The following is a 20,173-nucleotide window of genomic DNA, read 5'->3' as shown; positions in this document are numbered from 1 at the left end:
TTATAGTGGGCGATTTTAACATCCACACAGATGCTGAGAATGACAGCCTCAACACTGCATTTAATCTATTATTACACTCTATTGGCTTTGCTCAAAAAGTAAATGAGTCCACCCACCACTTTAATCATATCTTAGATCTTGTTCTGACTTATGGTATGGAAATAGAAGACTTAACAGTATTCCCTGAAAACTCCCTTCTGTCTGATCATTTCTTAATAACATTTACATTTACTCTGATGGACTACCCAGCAGTGGGGAATAAGTTTCATTACACTAGAAGTCTTTCAGAAAGCGCTGTAACTAGGTTTAAGGATATGATTCCTTCTTTATGTTCTCTAATGCCATATACCAACACAGTGCAGAGTAGCTACCTAAACTCTGTAAGGGAGATAGAGTATCTCGTCAATAGTTTTACATCCTCATTGAAGACAACTTTGGATGCTGTAGCTCCTCTGAAAAAGAGAGCTTTAAATCAGAAGTGTCTGACTCCGTGGTATAACTCACAAACTCGTAGCTTAAAGCAGATAACCCGTAAGTTGGAGAGGAAATGGCGTCTCACTAATTTAGAAGATCTTCACTTAGCCTGGAAAAAGAGTCTTTTGCTCTATAAAAAAAAGCCCTCCGTAAAGCTAGGACATCTTTCTACTCATCACTAATTGAAGAAAATAAGAACAACCCCAGGTTTCTTTTCAGCACTGTAGCCAGGCTGACAAAGAGTCAGAGCTCTATTGAGCTGAGTATTCCATTAACTTTAACTAGTAATGACTTCATGACTTTCTTTGCTAACAAAATTTTAACTATTAGAGAAAAAAATACTCATAACCATCCCAAAGACGTATCATTATCTTTGGCTGCTTTCAGTGATGCCGGTATTTGGTTAGACTCTTTCTCTCCGATTGTTCTGTCTGAGTTATTTTCATTAGTTACTTCATCCAAACCATCAACATGTTTATTAGACCCCATTCCTACCAGGCTGCTCAAGGAAGCCCTACCATTATTTAATGCTTCGATCTTAAATATGATCAATCTATCTTTGTTAGTTGGCTATGTACCACAGGCTTTTAAGGTGGCAGTAATTAAACCATTACTTAAAAAGCCATCACTTGACCCAGCTATCTTAGCTAATTATAGGCCAATCTCCAACCTTCCTTTTCTCTCAAAAATTCTTGAAAGGGTAGTTGTTAAACAGCTAACTGATCATCTGCAGAGGAATGGTCTATTTGAAGAGTTTCAGTCAGGTTTTAGAATTCATCATAGTACAGAAACAGCATTAGTGAAGGTTACAAATGATCTTCTTATGGCCTCGGACAGTGGACTCATCTCTGTGCTTGTTCTGTTAGACCTCAGTGCTGCTTTTGATACTGTTGACCATAAAATTTTATTACAGAGATTAGAGCATGCCATAGGTATTAAAGGCACTGCGCTGCGGTGGTTTGAATCATATTTGTCTAATAGATTACAATTTGTTCATGTAAATGGGGAATCTTCTTCACAGACTAAAGTTAATTATGGAGTTCCACAAGGTTCTGTGCTAGGACCAATTTTATTCACTTTATACATGCTTCCCTTAGGCAGTATTATTAGACGGTATTGCTTAAATTTTCATTGTTACGCAGATGATACCCAGCTTTATCTATCCATGAAGCCAGAGGACACACACCAATTAGCTAAACTGCAGGATTGTCTTACAGACATAAAGACATGGATGACCTCTAATTTCCTGCTTTTAAACTCAGATAAAACTGAAGTTATTGTACTTGGCCCCACAAATCTTAGAAACATGGTGTCTAACCAGATCCTTACTCTGGATGGCATTACCCTGACCTCTAGTAATACTGTGAGAAATCTTGGAGTCATTTTTGATCAGGATATGTCATTCAAAGCGCATATTAAACAAATATGTAGGACTGCTTTTTTGCATTTACGCAATATCTCTAAAATCAGAAAGGTCTTGTCTCAGAGTGATGCTGAAAAACTAATTCATGCATTTATTTCCTCTAGGCTGGACTATTGTAATTCATTATTATCAGGTTGTCCTAAAAGTTCCCTGAAAAGCCTTCAGTTAATTCAAAATGCTGCAGCTAGAGTACTGACGGGGACTAGAAGGAGAGAGCATATCTCACCCATATTGGCCTCTCTTCATTGGCTTCCTGTTAATTCTAGAATAGAATTTAAAGTTCTTCTTCTTACTTATAAGGTTTTGAATAATCAGGTCCCATCTTATCTTAGGGACCTCGTAGTACCATATCACCCCAATAGAGCGCTTCGCTCTCAGACTGCAGGCTTACTTGTAGTTCCTAGGGTTTGTAAGAGTAGAATGGGAGGCGGAGCCTTCAGCTTTCAGACTCCTCTCCTGTGGAACCAGCTCCCAATTCAGATCAGGGAGACAGACACCCTCTCTACTTTTAAGATTAGGCTTAAAACTTTCCTTTTTGCTAAAACTTATAGTTAGGGCTGGATCAGGTGACCCTGAATCATCCCTTAGTTATGCTGCTATAGACGTAGACTGCTGGGGGGTTCCCATGATGCACTGTTTCTTTCTCTTTTTGCTCTGTATGCACCACTCTGCATTTAATCATTAGTGATCGATCTCTGCTCCCCTCCACAGCATGTCTTTTTCCTGGTTCTCTCCCTCAGCCCCAACCAGTCCCAGCAGAAGACTGCCCCTCCCTGAGCCTGGTTCTGCTGGAGGTTTCTTGCTGTTAAAAGGGAGTTTTTCCTTCCCACTGTAGCCAAGTGCTTGCTCACAGGGGGTCGTTTTGACCGTTGGGGTTTTACATAATTATTGTATGGCCTTGCCTTACAATATAAAGCGCCTTGGGGCAACTGTTTGTTGTGATTTGGCGCTATTTAAAAAAATTGATTGATTGAATTGAATTGAAAACTTAGTTGCTCGCAAACTTTTCTTCAAAATGTAGTCACCCAAAAAGAAATTTGTCACCTTTCTCACTCAAAGGTAATTGTGACTTTTAAAGATAAAATGTATTTTTCTTATTTGTATGTATATGGTAATTTCATGAATCTTTAGTGGTTTTGAATATTTTTCTAAAAACGTATTAGACACATTAAAGTGCAGGTGACATGATATGAAATTTTTTTTTTTTTGAGTATTTAAGACTAAAATTAAACAACAGTTTGAAATTCATCCTTTCCTGGTGTGCAGTTATTGAAGAGAGAAATATTCATATTTTGAACTGTGTGCCACTAAAAACCAGGAAACTTCCTGGCAAGTCCCGACATTGGAGAAGAAGAAGGAGGAAGTGATCACAGCGCCGGAACCATTATCTCAGTTCCCCCATTAATTTATGGATTTTTACAGGCTACTGACAGCCCGGTTTCCACGGGTGGTTCGGGTCAGAGCTGCACCATGTTTTCGGTGTCAGAATGCTTCATTTTCGCTGGCAGAATCCTTTTGATTGGCAGGTGGAACACTTATGTTGACGAGCGCGTACCCACAGTGTCTGCAGCTTCTCCATTCAACACGGAGGCAAAACTGACTATTTCCACATTATTTTATTTTATTGTTTTGTGTATCATGGGAATTTTGTCCCATAGCTAGAAGTCGACTGTAGGTGCACCATTATGGATGATCAACAAGCTACCTTTATCTGGTCTTCGGGTCTTTTCTTCTTCCTGGTACTATGCCTTGCATGATGATCTTTGCCCATCTGATAGGTTTTGTCATATGTCCATACCATACCATTGTCATATGTCCATGTCCATACCACTCCACCTTTTTGCATTTGACAATGGACAGGCGGTCACATCTCGTCTCAACGGCTTGCATTCTTCTTTGTAGGTCAGCTGTCGGGTCTTTAATTCAAATGATTAAAGGAGGGTTGGAATCAATCAATCAATCAATCAATTTTTTTATATAGCGCCAAATCACAACAAACAGTTGCCCCAAGGCGCTTTATATTGTAAGGCAAGGCCATACAATAATTATGTAAAACCCCAACGGTCAAAACGACCCCCTGTGAGCAAGCACTTGGCTACAGTGGGAAGGAAAAACTCCCTTTTAACAGGAAGAAACCTCCAGCAGAACCAGGCTCAGGGAGGGGCAGTCTTCTGCTGGGACTGGTTGGGGCTGAGGGAGAGAACCAGGAAAAAGACATGCTGTGGAGAGGAGCAGAGATCGATCACTAATGATTAAATGCAGAGTGGTGCATACAGAGCAAAAAGAGAAAGAAACAGTGCATCATGGGAACCCCCCAGCAGTCTACGTCTATAGCAGCATAACTAAGGGATGGTTCAGGGTCACCTGATCCAGCCCTAACTATAAGCTTTAGCAAAAAGGAAAGTTTTAAGCCTAATCTTAAAAGTAGAGAGGCTGTCTGTCTCCCTGATCTGAATTGGGAGCTGGTTCCACAGGAGAGGAGCCTGAAAGCTGAAGGCTTGAACATGAACACACCGGTCTTTTTGGTGTGTGTTATTAGGTTTCCTGTCTTTCCATATTTGCCTCAGTTTAGGTATTATATGCACAATACTCTGTAAAAACATCACATAACTATTGTTCTGACTGTGAACCAAAGCATAAGAAGCAGTAGGATTCATCCCCTTTTGGTTTTGATGGATTATTTGTTGAAATTTAGCCATTTTTCTTCATCACTGTCAAATTCCTGTCATCTACTACTTTCAGTGTTGTTTTTCTGACTGAAAAAATGTCACTATTTTGAGCATTTACACAACATCAGAGTGCACTGTTCACTGTTCCCACATGAATCGCAAATCAAATTTTGTTACATTTCCCATTTTTCACTGAGTAGGTCATGCCCCACTGAGTGACTTTCCACACCCCTAGGTGTCTCTTCCTCCCTTTTTGGCAGGAACAGTCCAAATGACAGCTATCTATATGACATGTTGTCTTTTTAGGGGGCAGCTAACACTGGCCTGGACGTGGCCTGATCAGAGTCTTGAGGGACAGGAGCTAACCAACCGTCAGGCACAGCTGCCGGCCACTGGGGTCCCCGGGAAAAGGGCTGCCGTGGTTAGAGAGTGTCAGGGGCGGCGCGGCGAGCCGTACTGCAAAAGGCTGGTGCTGAGTGCAGCGCATGCCACCGACACGGGCTTCTATCAGTGCTACTACAAGGATGCCAAGGCCATAACCAATGGCACCACTGCTGTCAGCGTTTATGTCTTTGTCAGGGGTGAGTCACACTCACACAGACTCGCACCAATGTGGACACTACGTCAGTGACATGGAAAAATGGAAAAGGAACATTTTGAAATGTCATTGAATTAAACTTTACTTCACTGTTGAGACATGGAGCAGTATCTCCACACTTTGTAAACTATTGGTGTTTTTATGCTTTTTCTGCCTAAATTACACACCTAGGAAGGAAAAGGCTAAAACATATGATTATAGACAGCCAGCAGAAAGCAGAAAAGTGCTTCATTTTTTGTTACAAGCAGGCATCTATGCTAGATCAAGTCCTTATATAGTAAGGTTTTACATCAGGGGCGATGCCAAAAATAAAAATCATTTTTTGGCCATTTTTGGGCCAAAACCCCCCATTTTTGGGTCAAAATTCAAAAATGGTCCAGTCCTTTTGATATGCATATCAAATTACTCGTCGTGATGAGTAGAGTTCAAAAATATATAGTTTGACGTCACAATGCCCGAAAATGTGGAAGGGTCAACGCACTTTTCGTGAAGGGTCAAATTCATAAAATCTGTTATGATTGTCCGATTATGACAATTTTGGTGTCTAATTATATGTTTTCTTGCACAAAAAAACAAAAAAAAAAACAATAGGACAACTTACATAGACCATTATGCCAGTCTTAGCTATGAAATACAATTATGTCAGATAAGATGGGTCTATTGATTAACTTTATCCAACTTCAGAATGGTTATGACATCAAAATTGATCATAATTGGCCTCTTTTACATCAAGCACATTAATTAAATATAAGAACTGCATAAGTATGTTTTTTGTGAATATAAAGAAATTCAGAATACAAAAGCAAAGAAGACAGAGACATTTTAGAGTACACTATGGCTAATTTATTAAAATCATTTTTTTATGATTCATTGTTTCCATTACACAACATACACTTGATACCTCAAGTATCAGAACCATTCAAAATAGGTTCAATACCTTTGCCTCATAGCAAGAAGGTCCCAGGTTCGATTCTGACCTGGTCCTTTCTGTGTGGAATTGAATGTTTCCCTGTGTTTTTGTGGTTCCCTCTGGGTGATCTGGCTTCCTTCCATTTCTAAAGATATACAGATTAGGTGAATTGATGATTCTAAAGGTGTGAATGAGTTTGTTTGTCTATATGTGTCAACCCTGTGATGGTCTTGTGGGCTGTCCAGGGTGTATTTTGTCTCTTGCCCCATGATCACTGGGATAGGCTCCAAAGATGAATCCCCACAGACTGTGTCCTGGTCAACTTTTCATCATATTTCTATTAACAGATCATATCTTTACAGAGTATTCTAGGCAGATATATGTCTCACATTAAGAAAGCTGAGCTTGTTCTCAACATATTGATAGGCAACACATGGGCATTATAATAAAAGGAAGTACCTTAGAAGGGTTTTTTTAGGTGTGGAAAATCAAGCTGTCTGGACTATTTTGTTGTGAAATCCAGCACATTTATGACCTGATGTGTTTTCTTTGGTTTGGCCTTTAGTCCTTTCTCTCTCTCTCTCTCTCTCTCTCTCTCTCTCTCTCTCTCTCTCTCTCTCTCTCTCTCTCTCTCTCTCTCTCTCTCTCTCTCTCTCTCTCTCTCTCTCTCTCTCTCTCTCTCTCTCTCTCTCTCTCTCTCTCTCTCTCTCTCTCTCTCTCTCTCTCTCTCTCTAAAAAGAAAACTACAGCCATCCTGCTGCATATATGTCCCCTCTTTGAAAATCTACTTGCTCTTCAAATGCCTCCTTTTATATGCACTATACAGTATATCTTTATACTTGTGCTTTGGTGAATTTACATCATGTAAACCCGTGAATTCTTTTGTGAATTACAACATATTTCATGAAAATAGGATACTGCAGCTGCATGAGCAAAGTAAAATATTTTTCAGTTAATTCATACATCGTAAAATATATTAAAGAAAGATTGTTGCAGCATTATACTGAGAATTGTATCAAGTGTGATTTTGATATTTTATGGTGATGTGTATCAGCTGATCAGATGCTTTTATCTAAAACAACTAAACTAAATTGCTTATTTAGCTCAAATTCCTATCCATGCATTTATGTAATTCAGCTGCTTAGTTCTATTATATACTATAATAATTATGAATATTGTGTTTTGACTATATGGCTACAGTTTAGTTTTTATGGTTCAACACTGGCAAAAAAAAGCATGTTTATCTAATGATCTTTGCCAAAAGTTCAGTTTCATTTCACTCCATTTTTCAAACTAACATCTTTGTGCAAAGATTGTTTAGCCAGTATTTATCTCCAGTGGCAGTAAGTAGTATCACATTCACTTTTTACACATAAAATGTATAACCCTGGAAAACAAACTCCCAAAACATTCAGAGGTATTCAGGGCTCCATGCGAATCTAATACGAGCAGTACGATTAACTGTCGTATTTTATGAAGCATCCTTTCTCTCCTGCTATTATGGTATCTCATAAAATATTATGTTTCATCCAGCATCTTTGAAAGTCAGTCTTGGTTTCAATGGTTTAACCCGACACAAGGACTCTAAGGAAAAGAAGGTGGCCTCTTTCCTTGGCCTTGTGAGAGAAAGGTACTGGATAAAGAGGAGGGGAAAACATGATTGTCATGTAAGAGAGTCCTGCTGACTAGTCGGCTCACACGAAAGTCATATTCATTCCATCGGACAAGGTGCCAAAACAGTTTCCACAGGTCCAACCAGGGGGCTGATCAGAAGCAGATGAAACTATGTATGTAAATCAGAGCTGGCATGCAGCAGGATGACAAATGATGCATTTGGATCCAGTTAGACAGACCTCATGGCCCCTATAACCCGGTTCTAGACACACGCTCATCATGTGAAAGCATACGTGTGCTCTATATGCTACACATGCTGCATATGCTATGTGTGCTGCATGCATCGCATGTGCTACATGCACTGCATGTGCTGCATTTGCTACATGTGCTGCATGCACTCTGTGCACTGCACGTGCTGCATGAGCTCTGTGCGTTACATGCGATGCATGTGCTCGGTGCGCTACATGTACTGCATGCGCTCTGTGCGCTACGTGTTGCATGCGCTCTGCGCTACATGTGCAGCATGAGCTCTGTGCATTACACGTGCTGCATGCGCTCTGTGCATTACATGTGCTGCATGTGCTCAGTGCACTACATGCAGTGCAAGCGCTCTGTGCATTACACATGGTGCATGCGCTCTGTGTGGTACATGTGGTACAAGCGGTCTGTGCGCTACATATGCTGCATGCACTCTGTGCGCTACATGTGCCGTATGAGCTCAGTGCGCTACATGTGGTACAAGCGCTCTGTGCGCTACATGGGCTGCATGACCTCTGTGTGCTACATGTGGTGTAAGTGACCCGCGATGTGGTGCAAACTCTGTGTGCTACATGTGCACAGGCTTGTACTTGTACATATTGTCACCTTCATGCTCATGGCTGGGCTTATACCCCTTTTGTAAACTCTGCTTATGGACATCTCTTTAGAGCGATTATGCTCTAAACCCTGGTGTAATTTACTGTGAAGAACCTAAAATGTGATTAGTTGCATGTTAGTCCTGGTTCTGTGCAGAGGAGCATAAAAAAGGTGATAGCTGCACATTACCTGTGCTGCAGTCCACAGACAATCTCCTGATATTGGCTGTAAAGCCTGCGAGATAAGCTTTTTTTATTTAGTGCGTTCATAAGGCTTTGCAGTGGCAAAAGCTGCAATGTAAATTGGAAATGTCTCCGAAATTCTCATGTGGTAATAACTGTGAGTCACAGACACAAACATTAAGGTGCAACCACTGAAACATGCTGGGGTTTAACACTATTTAGAAGAGGATTAAAACTGCTGGCTGATGTGTAAGAGCAGCTTTCAGTGTTTACAGTGCACGAAGAAGGGGAACTCTTACGCTAATCATGATTGATTCCTACCGCTGGGCTTGCTATCAGGATGTCTGTTTGTGAAGTTACGCTCCAATAATAGGTGTTATTATCCCAGCTTGTGTCCATTTTTACATCTCCCATCATGTGCTGTGCATGCAGACGCGGAGCAACCATTTCTCAAGCGGCGCAGTCACAGCGAGCTAAATGGAAACACCATGGAGACCATCTTAATCACACGCTCCTCTGTGGACGTGGTGGTGCCATGTATTGTGACAGTGCCCGACCTCAACGTCACTCTCCACATGGTTTGTGTTCACCACACCGCCGTTCTAGTGGAAGCTGTCCAAAGATGGAATAGTTGATGATTCCGCCATTGGCAATTATTTCTCTGTGTTTTTTCCTCAGTATCCGACACAACTGCAGAAGAGTCAGATGAAGTGGGACAACAAGCGAGGCTGGTCCATTCCCAGACCTGTCTTCGACAGCGTGCCGATGATTATTGGGTTTATATGTGCTGCCACACTGGATGGAAAAGAGCATCAGTCGACCTACCTGGTCCACCATGCAGGTAAAATGTCATCGTATGATGCATATGGACTAAGTAGTCAGTCAATGTACAGCTGAGGTCATAGGTTCACAGACACTTTTTCTAAAAGCGTTCATCTCAGATTTCTGCAGCTAGAACATCTTTACCATATTTCCTTGATTTAATACCCAGCTGATGTTTTTTTTCCAAACCATGCTCAGACCCGGTGCCTAAATGAGGCCTTTATTCAAGGCCGGTGATTATTAACAAAATGCTGCTTGCTGCCTGAACTCTAATATGGTGTTAAGTTTCACATGTATCCCTGGGTGTGACAAACCAAAGACAACCACTTTAGATCAGAGCCCTCTCTAACCTTCTGTCCGTAGCCTGACGTGCACCTCCCAAAAACAAAAACTGAAACTTCATATAATGATGGAGACCACAAGGGCTGTCATTGGTCAGTTTTCTGGTTTCACTCCTTCCTCTCCCATCATATTTTAAAGGTTTTTGCAGTGCGCATGCCAATTACATTTTGATCATGGATCAAACAGAGGAAAGTTTGGCAGAAAAGTCTGCAAAACATGACCAACTTTACAGCACAGAATTGAAAAACTCCAAGATACTCGAATGACCCACAATTCATGGAGAGAAATTGCACATGACGTTGGTTTGTAGGTTGATGATTGTATAAAGAAGTGGAGCTCAATGACGGACAAATTGGTCCAGACAAAAGGAGAAAAAAAAATAACAACCAGGAACCACAGACTGTATATATACCAGGAAAAGTGGTGGTGCAGACATTTATTTTTTCAGACAAAGTATTGATCCATCCATTAAATGAGGCAGGCCCCTTTCAAGGCCAGGGATTTAATCAAGGAAATACAGTATTTACAGAAGTGCTTTCAATTACAATAATAGGAAATGTATTTTTCAGATTGATCTGTGGGTCACAAGTTTGCTTATAATTTGTTAGTGTTTGTTACCTCCGCCAAGGAGGTTATGTTTTCGGTTGCGTTTGTTTGTTTGTCTGTTTGTCAGCAGGATAACTCAAAAAGTTTTGAACGGATTTTGATGAAATTTTGTGGAGTGGTCGGAAATGACAAGAGGAACAAGTGATTAAATTTTAGTGGTGATCCGGATCACGATCCGGATCACGATGCTAACGCGTTAGCATGTCTATGGCATTTTCAATGTTAAAAGTTAGCATTAAGCAGTAGCAGCTGTCATCACGTTCGGGTGCATTTGTTTTCAAATTGTAATATTTCTTAAATTTATTTTTGTTTATATGTTAATAATCTAATGATTATTATATACAATTTTAGAGAAAGAGACAAAAATAAATAGATCACTGTGCCAAGGAGGGAATCTCTTTAGGGTCAGTGACCCTATGGCCTTGTTTAGAGAAGTGTTTCATAAATGTTAAAAAAATTCATATATTTGCAGTTTAGTCGAATAATAAATTGATTTTTGTCTCTTATTTGTTTTTGTCTATAAGCACATGCAATATCAATATCAGTGCTCAGATGACAGTAGCTTCTGGAAAAGGTGTAAGTTGCAATAAACTGTGATGCCAAGCGCTAAGGGTACATGCTGTCCAGTCACAGCAGATGAAACTTTTATTACTACTGAGCAAACATCATTGTTAGACTTTTTTAGGTTCAATGATTCCACGGCGTGTAGATGTTATGGCGTCAGTGACCCCATGGCCTTGGCGGAGGTTTGCACTCTCTGAGTGCTTCTAGTTGGTATTGCTTTTTATTTCCTTAACTTGAATGAAATTATTAGGTTGCCCTTCAACAAGCTTTTCACAATATTTTGCTGGACGTTTGGCCCAGTCCTCCTAATATATAAGTCCTATGCAGGCCCTGAAGCTTGTCAGGCCAGTGCTTATACTCGTACACCATAGTGTGAAGTGGATGGGAGTCCGTAGCTCCTCTGGGAAGGGGCCCTACTCCTTCACAGGTTAATTCCACAGTCAAGGCTGATGGTGATCCCCAGGTAATGGAAGGACTCCACAATGGTGACTGGGGAGTCACACAGGGTGATGGGGTTGACCAGGACTGGGTTCTTTCTGAAGTCAACAACCATCTCCACTGTCTTGAGGGCGCTGAGCACCACATTGTTTTTCTTTGCACCGGGACACCAGGTAATTGATCTCCCATCTGTAGGCAAAGTTGCCCCCATCAGAGATGAGTCAGATGAGGGTTCATAAAGGTGTTTACAATCCTAAATTAAAAAAGGATGGTCAAGGAAAAGGACATTATGGAAAATGCAAATATATATATAAAAAAAACACCTGGAGTAATTGTGGTAAGCTTCATTTCATTTGTTAATATACATCCTTTCCTGCATTTAGGCCTGCAACATATTCAAAAAAGTTTGGATGTGAAAGGATTTACCACACCGTAATGATGCCTTCCTTCTCACAACACTTAAAAGACTTTTTGGCATTGAGGACACCAAGCAAGTACTGTTTTGTCGCATTCTTCCAGCAAGCATGTCTTAAGATGTGGAACAGTACAGAGTCGTCATTGTTGCATTTTTAAAAATTTGTCACACATTTTCTATTACAACCCCTGGCAAAAATGATGGAATCATCGGCCTCGGAGGATGTTCATTCAGTTGTTTAATTTGTAGAAAAAAAGCAGATCACAGACATGACACAAAACTAAAGTCATTTCAAATGGCAACTTTCTGGCTTTAAGAAACACTATAAGAAATCAGGAAAAAAGATTGTGGCAGTCTGTAACGGTTACTTTTTTAGACCAAGCAGAGGGAAAAAAATATGGAATCACTCAATTCTGAGGAAAAATTATGTAATCATGAAAAACAAAAGAACGCTCCAACACATCACTAGTATTTTGTTGCACCACCTCTGGCTTTTATAACAGCTTGCAGTCTCTGAGGCATGGACTTAATGAGTGACAAACAGTACTCTTCATCAATCTGGCTCCAACTTTCTCTGATTGCTGTTGCCAGATCAGCTTTGCAGGTTGGAGCCTTGTCATGGACCATTTTCTTCAACTTCCACCAAAGATTTTCAATTGGATTAAGATCCGGACTATTTGCAGGCCATGACATTGACCCTATGTGTCTTTTTGCAAGGAATGTTTTCACAGTTTTTGTTCTATGGCAAGATGCATTATCATCTTGAAAAATGATTTCATCATCCCCAAACATCCTTTCAATTGATGGGATAGGTGGGATTGATGGTCCAGAGTTTAGACACAGCTGACTGTGAACAACCAACATCTTTTGCAACATTGTGTGATGATTTACCCTCTTTTAAGAGTTTGATAATCCTCTCCTTTGTTTCAATTGACATCTCTCGTGTTAGAGCCATGATTCATGTCAGTCCACTTAGTGCAACAGCTCTCCAAGGTGTGTTCACTCCTTTTTAGATGCAGACTAACGAGCAGATCTGATTTGATGCAGGTGTTAGTTTTGGGGATGAAAATTTACAGGGTGATTCCATAATTTATTCCTCAGAATTGAGTGATTCCATATTTTTTTCCCTCTGATTGGTCTAAAAAAGTAACCGTTACTGACTGCCACAATTTTTTTTCCCTGATTTCTTAAAGTGTTTCTTAAAGCCAGAAAGTTGCCATCTGAAATGACTTTAGTTTTGTGTCATGTCTGTGATCTGCTTTTTTCTACAAAATTAAACAACTGAATGAACATCCTCAGAGGCCGGTGATTCCATAATTTTTGCCACGGGTTGTAGGAACAGGTCAGGACTGCGAGACAGGTCAGTCCAGTAGCAGTACCTTCATCTTTCACATCAATGCCTTTGTTATGTGTGTTTGCATTTTCTTGTTGAAAAATGCATGGACAGCCTTGGAAGAGATCTTTCTTGAAGGCATGTTTCTCTAAAATCTCAGTGTACATTTCTGCATCAATGCTGCCATCACAGACATAAAATTTGCCAAGGACACCAGTACAACCCCATACCACCACAGACATTGGCTTTTGGACTTGTTGCTGATAACAGTTTGGATGGTCTTCTTTGTCTTGCCTGGAGCACACTGTGTTCATTTCTTCCAAAAAAGAATAGTAATTCATCTGGCCACAATACACATTTCCACTGTGTGATCCAGAAAAGTTGATACTGCTTCTGGACAAGATGCTGTAAAGCCTTCAGTGGCATTGTTGAATGCAATTCCCTATTGTAGTGCTTGTCAAAGTTTCCCAAAGTAATCCATTGCCCGTATGGTTATGTCAGCTATTGATGAATGACAGGTCTTGATGCAGTGCTGTGTGCAGGATTGGAGATCACTGGTGTTCAGCCTGGGCTTGCGCCTTTGCCCTTTACACACTGACATACCTCCAGATTCCTTAATTTGTTTAATGACATTAAGTACTGTAGAGAGAAATAGCCCTTCAAATCTTTCTTTGAGACACATTGCTTTTAAACATTTTAATAATTTTCTTCAGCATTTGTTAAACTAGAGGCCCTTTGCCCGTCTTTGCTCCTCAAAAGGTTCACACTTTTGTGGATACTGCTTTTGTGCCAAATCATGATTACAGTTACCTGTTGACATCACCTGTTGAATTTTAGTGCCCCATTACTAGCCCTAAATTTACCCTGTCTCAAGTTTTTTGGAATGTGCTGCAGGCCTAAAATGCAGGAATATATGTATATTCCAATCCAGTCCAATTCAGCTTTATTTATAAAACGCTTTAAAATCACCCACAGGGTCCAAAGTGCTGTACAATAAGACAATAAAATACATTAAAAAATAACTCAATAAATACATTAAATACAAAATGCATTTAAAATGCAAACGGCTCACAGGCACAGCATTTCATTTAGTGTTAAAAGCCAATGAAAAGAGATGGGTTTTTAAAAGTAATTTAAAATGCACAAGTGATGAAGCCTGTCAAATATGCAGTGGCAGATCATTCGAAAGATTTGGTGCTGCCATGGCAAAAGCCCGGTCCTCTCTGAGCTTACACCTAGTTTTAGGCACCGTCAGACACAGCTGGTCTGCCGACCTGAGTGACCGGATGGGAGTAAAGAAGTGTAACAACTCAGAGAGATAAGACGGGGCAAGTCCATTTAGAGATTTAAAAGCAAATAAAAGAATTTTAAAATGGATTTTAAAACGAATCCATTTTAAATTTAAATTTTCACCTGTCTTAGCCAATGAAGTGAGGCTAAGACAGGTGAAATGTGCTCATATTTACAGGCACCAGTTAAAGCCACCCAGCAGCATTCTACACCAGTTGAAGGCGAGCAATAGAGGACTCACTAAGCCCCATATAAAGTGCATTACGGTAATCCAGCCGACTGGTAACAAAGGTGTGGATTACATATGAAATGAAATTATCTATACAAAACATGAAATATCTTGGGTTCATACTCTCTGCAGTGACATAGAAGTCAAAGCAGATATGAAAAAAATCACTGTGGGTTCTTTATCCCACTGTAGGATCGAATTCTTCGATTCTGATTCTGATTCTGATTAAACCCCCATATCATCCCAACCTTTTCTGATTTGGGGTAGCATATCAGTCAGATGTAGGGACTTTACTGTGCCGAGACTTACTTTGTTTATCTATTTTTACTTCAGTCTACAGATTTTCTTTGGGATTCAGATTAGGCCTTGGGGTGACCCCACCAACATTTTAACTTTGTTGTTTGTAAGCTATTGTGTCACAGTGTTGGAGGTACTGTATGTTTGAGGTCGTCCTGTTTGAAGACCAGCTACGACCCGGCTTTAGCTTTCCCTTGAGATGCTGCTGACAATTTCCAGATGATGCTCCTTCTTCATGATTCTAATTATTTTATGGAGTGAATCAGTCACTCATCCAACATCAAATTCATACGCACCACTGCTTTTGTCTCGCATTTTTTTTATGTCAGTTTGGGAGTAATGGGTTCCTGCTCAGTCAGCAGCCTGTCAGGCCTTAGTGACAGAGCGCTCTCTTAGTGCTGGATGCTGACACATTCCTACCAGATCCCTCCAACTTCTTTATCAGTTCCATCCTTCCATCCTTTTGGGCCACAGTTCATTCATTTTGGGTGTTGATTTGGGCCTCATTCCTGAGTTATATAGTCTGTATGGTCCCATTATTTCTATACTTTCGTACAATAGATTGTACATTTGACTGTGGTGCTTTGAAGATAAGAAGGCACTCGTTCTGCAGGTAGGCTTTTTATCATGGCCACATGTACCCCACTTAACCCCAGTTATGACAATTAGCCATTCAGAGACATTTCTTCAATTCATGGACTCTTTTGGAATATTCCATATTGTTAAATGATACAGTGTATGTAAAACTTTAACTTCCTGAAAATTGAACAGAATGAACAAAACTAGACATATGTATCTAACTAAAAATGAAATAACTTTATATGGAAGTAAAGCAGACATTCTACCTGATGTAACTCGTATATTGTTTGGTTACATGACATGTTTGGAAAATTGTGTTTGACAGTTTTTAATCCCAGGTTTATGTAAACCTATGGCCTCATCTGTAATACTGCAATCCCCTCTGGCATTTTAGCATGAAATTAGAATCAGTCACAACATATTTGAACTTTCTGCAGCTACAAAAACACAGTTTATCTCAGAGAGATATTGAAATTAAATTTGAGGCTCTATTTAGGATTGTTAACTACACTATCATCATAATTCTGCATGGCATCCAGTGAGCCAATTAAAGCTGACAATTTGAAGGATATTATTTCATTAGACGCTTCTCTAAACCAACTGTCTTTTTTTTCTGGGGACATTATTATTATTAAGCAGAATTAAAAGAACAGGAAAGCAAAGGTGTTGAAATTTTGCAGGAAACTAAGACAAATGGAAATGATTTGGTGTCGATGCCCTGTCTCATTTTTTCAGGAGCACATTTGAAGGCACCTAAGGGCCTTTTACTGCGTTGTGTCAGGTCATTTACTTCTCACTTAAGAGGTGAAAGGAAATTCATACCCACCACTGCCAGTCAAGTATAACAGACACAACACTCAGAGGAGAAACCAAGGGTGAGTCTTCACTCCCAAGGCAAATGGAGCGTGAAAAAAATCAAGCCATCACTGCGTCCTGCACCCTTGACAGACACCTGACGTTCATGCTTCTGGATGTTTGTACTGACTGCAATAAGAGGTGGCTTCAATACAGTAACTGTCCGAGTGATTCACATAACTTGTCTCCGCCGCTTCTTGTTAGGCTTTTTAATTTCCACTAATAACATGCAGCTTGATGAAAAAATGGAAGTAATGTGATCATGTGCCTCTTTCAAAGTACAGTGACCCTTCTGGTCCAAAATGTCATTAATTTCCTCTGGTCCAATGAGGAAGGAAAAACTGTCAATGTCACTGTGACCTCTCTGTTTTTGTCCCTGTAACTTTTCTTTTCCTGAACAGGAAGTCAGGTTTACAACGTCAAGCTGTTTCCTGAGGAGCCAGTGGAGCTGATCGTGGGGGAGACCCTCACCCTCAACTGCACCACGCTGGTGGAGTTCAATGCAGGCGTGGACATAACATGGTCTTACCCTGGTAAACAGGTATGAAGCAGCTTTGGTTCACTTGTTGCACATTAACAGTACATAACAAACCAAATACAGTTTAGTGATTTATGCACTTTGTGAATTCAAGAGGTATATAATGTATGCTGGCTCTGGAAAGGAAAGGACTCTTGGATTACAACAACTACCTATTTACAACAGTTATTCTGAGCAGAACTCACTGCCAGCTCTTTGTTGCTATGAAACCAGAACAGTCTAGTTTCACCCCCAAGAACTCAACCACCAACAACATCCTGGCTTTGCAAGTAGTCACTGAATGCAAACATGATATCAACCACTGGCTCAGTAGCCAATGTTTTTTTTTTTGTTGTTTTTTTTTTTTTGTAAAGCATTTGAATTGTTGATTTGACTTCTAAGACTTTTCAGGACCCACAATAAGATGCTGGACATCATGCGCAGTCTATATAAAGCAATGGTGTACTGTGCAGAATGGAGGTCAAAACATTGACCACAATTTAGCTTTGCACATGCTTGTTGAATTCAAATATGAATATTTGCATGATTTATTTGCAGCATATGTTGATTTTTTTTTTTTTTTTTTTTTTTTGCAAAGTGTTGGACTCAGTTGCTCTTTGGGGCATCCTGAAAATTTGCAGGAACCCAAACAAGTTGCCGGACATCATAGCTGGACAACAGTGATTTTGATGCACTGCCACCCAGATGTTTTAAAAGTGATTATGTGATTGATTACATGATGATGGGATCTTTGCTGAATCAATGGACTCGCTGGTTAAAGCACCTGAGAAGCATTTTCGAGTAACTGGGTTTGCATTGTTCTGGATCAAGACTAAGACCCAGGCTTTCAGTGACTTCCTAGATTCAGCCATAAGAAGTGTTTCTGTGTGTGGTGAAAATGACAAAGGTGTTCCGAGATTCTCAGGGTCCACAGATTTTGAAGTCCAGAGATGCCTGGGAAGTGCTTGAATTCTTGTGCCATGAAGTACCTGAACAGAGGTGTCTGGTGATGCTGATCCCTCTGCATGAGAACGAAGGTCCAGTTCTTTAGTATGCTGGTGCTTCCTGTCTGGCTGTGTGGTAGTTCTGGGACTTGGATGCTGACCAGTGACCTAAGACTGAATGTCTTTGGTACGAGGCCACTTTGGAGAATACACCGGTGCTGCTGGAATTAATTTGTCGAGAAAGCAGCTACTTAGGGAGACTCAGATGAGGAATATTACTGGATTTAATCATGAAATTAATTAAATTTAGGGTGGGCGTTTAATCAACTTTAATTTTCATCATCATCAATTCATCAATTTTATTTATATAGTGCCAAATCACAACAAACAATTGCCCCAAGGCGCTTTATTTTAAAGAGTTATCTAATTTAAGTTAGGCATTTAAGCAACTTTAATAAAAAGTTAATATAATTTAGGTCAGGCAGTTAAGCAACTTTAATAAAAAAAATGTAATTTACTGTGGGTGTTTAAGAGGCTTTTATTAGAAAAGGGGATGTGTGAATGCTTGGAGGGGACCAATGTGCAGATACAGAATTCTGACTGTTACAGCCCTGTGGCCTGTATCTGTTATACTTTTTTATGTCCAGGTTTTGGAGGAGGCACCTTTGCGTCTGCTTCAGCAGAAGGGGATCAGCTGTGCATCATTTAAGATGAGGCTGTTCACTATTTGCTTTATTTTATATTTTACTCAAATAAATGTTTTGAATGGCTTCATCCTGCAGTTGTTTCCCAGGCTCATTTGTTATGTCTTCAAATGTAAATAGTATTCTCCTCACAGCACTTGGATAGAAACAATTAGACCAGATCCAGGCCACTGGACTGTAACATGATAATGTGCCAAGTAGCATTCTATTACTTTACAACAAAACTGATGCGCTTCGGGTTAATATTAAGTTCCTAATTCAGTATAATAATGCTTGTCTTTGAAAAAAATGGCTTAAAGAATAACACTCATATACGAATATGAAATGAAATAGAATGTTTTGGAGTCCCCTTTTGGATTGACAGAGTATCTGCAATGACAGTTAAAACACTTTGTGGAGGTTTTTGTCGAGAAAAACCTGGTACAATATGATGGTTGTTAGGGAGAAACGTTGTTGAACTTTTGTCTGTATCTCTACAGTCCTTTTATTTACTGACAATTTCCAGTTACTTGTTTCACTTATGTGTGAAGGGGCTCTAGACTTTGGGTGAATATACACAACATGAAAGATGCAGAAACCAGACAAAATCCACGAACCAAAAATAAAATGAGGAACCGCGAAACATTCCACCTGCTGTCGGGAGGGATTCACGGTCGGACAGGCGTGCACGATACCGCAGCAATGGTTTCATGCACACTTGTGTTCGTGCGCATGAACACAGTGCGAGCACGTGAAAAGCAGTGGTGGGCACAGTTCCGCTAACTGCTAATTGGTGAAGCTAACATTTTTGTTAGTAGATTAACTTTTCAGATAGCTTCAAAAACCATTAGTGGGCCAATAGCTTAAATTTAGTTCTGCTAACTTTTTGTCCGCTGACGTTTTTTTTTTTTTGCTGGCATAGTTAATAAAGCCAAACGGTCAAAAAACATTGGTAAACCCTAAAATCATACATGCTGGTTCCTGTCTGCTACATGTTTTGTAGCAGTCAAACAGCTGTAAGAGGTTGAGCTCAGCCCTACCCCCAGCAGAAGGGGCCTAGCTGCCAAGCTGCTACAAAAAACCCATTTACATTCAACATACAGTACCCCAGACGGGTGGCAGTCAACATGAAAAGCAAAGCAGGTTTGACTTATGGTTTTATTTATAAACCAAATTAGTGTGGATAATTTATTAACATTAATGTCCACTCTGTCATTTTTACAAAGTGAAAATATAACACATATCTTTTAGTTTTAAAGTAATGTGTGAATTCTAAAGGTTTGAGTGTTAACAAACGCAGATGTTAAAAGGCATTATGGGAAAATGAGCCTCCGCTCATCACTGGTTGTTGGTTTATGTATTCGTAAAAACCAACACACAAGTCACACATATACCTGTCCTGGCTGTGGTCTCTGTGTTTTTAATGTAACACGTCGTGTGCAATGAGTCATCATTTCCAGCTGTCGGTGTGTGGCTGGGCAGTAATCAGCTGAGAGGCGCCTTGCTGTGCTGTGTGCACTCAGACGTGGCTGGC

General features: G+C 40.1%; 1 protein-coding gene across 1 annotated transcript in view; it reads left to right on the top strand.

The window, feature by feature from the left end:
• flt4 (fms related receptor tyrosine kinase 4) overlaps positions 1-20,173 on the top strand; it is a 332,301-nt gene that overhangs the window by 132,243 nt on the left and 179,885 nt on the right. Inside the window, 4 exon segments of the mRNA XM_034181393.1 lie at positions 4,873-5,147; positions 9,158-9,303; positions 9,404-9,566; positions 16,897-17,036. Coding sequence (XP_034037284.1) covers positions 4,873-5,147; positions 9,158-9,303; positions 9,404-9,566; positions 16,897-17,036 — 724 coding nt within the window.

This window comes from Thalassophryne amazonica, chromosome 11 (genome assembly GCF_902500255.1).
Source record: "Thalassophryne amazonica chromosome 11, fThaAma1.1, whole genome shotgun sequence".
Taxonomy (NCBI): Eukaryota; Metazoa; Chordata; class Actinopteri; order Batrachoidiformes; family Batrachoididae; genus Thalassophryne; species Thalassophryne amazonica.
This window is presented reverse-complemented; position numbering and strand designations above follow the sequence as displayed.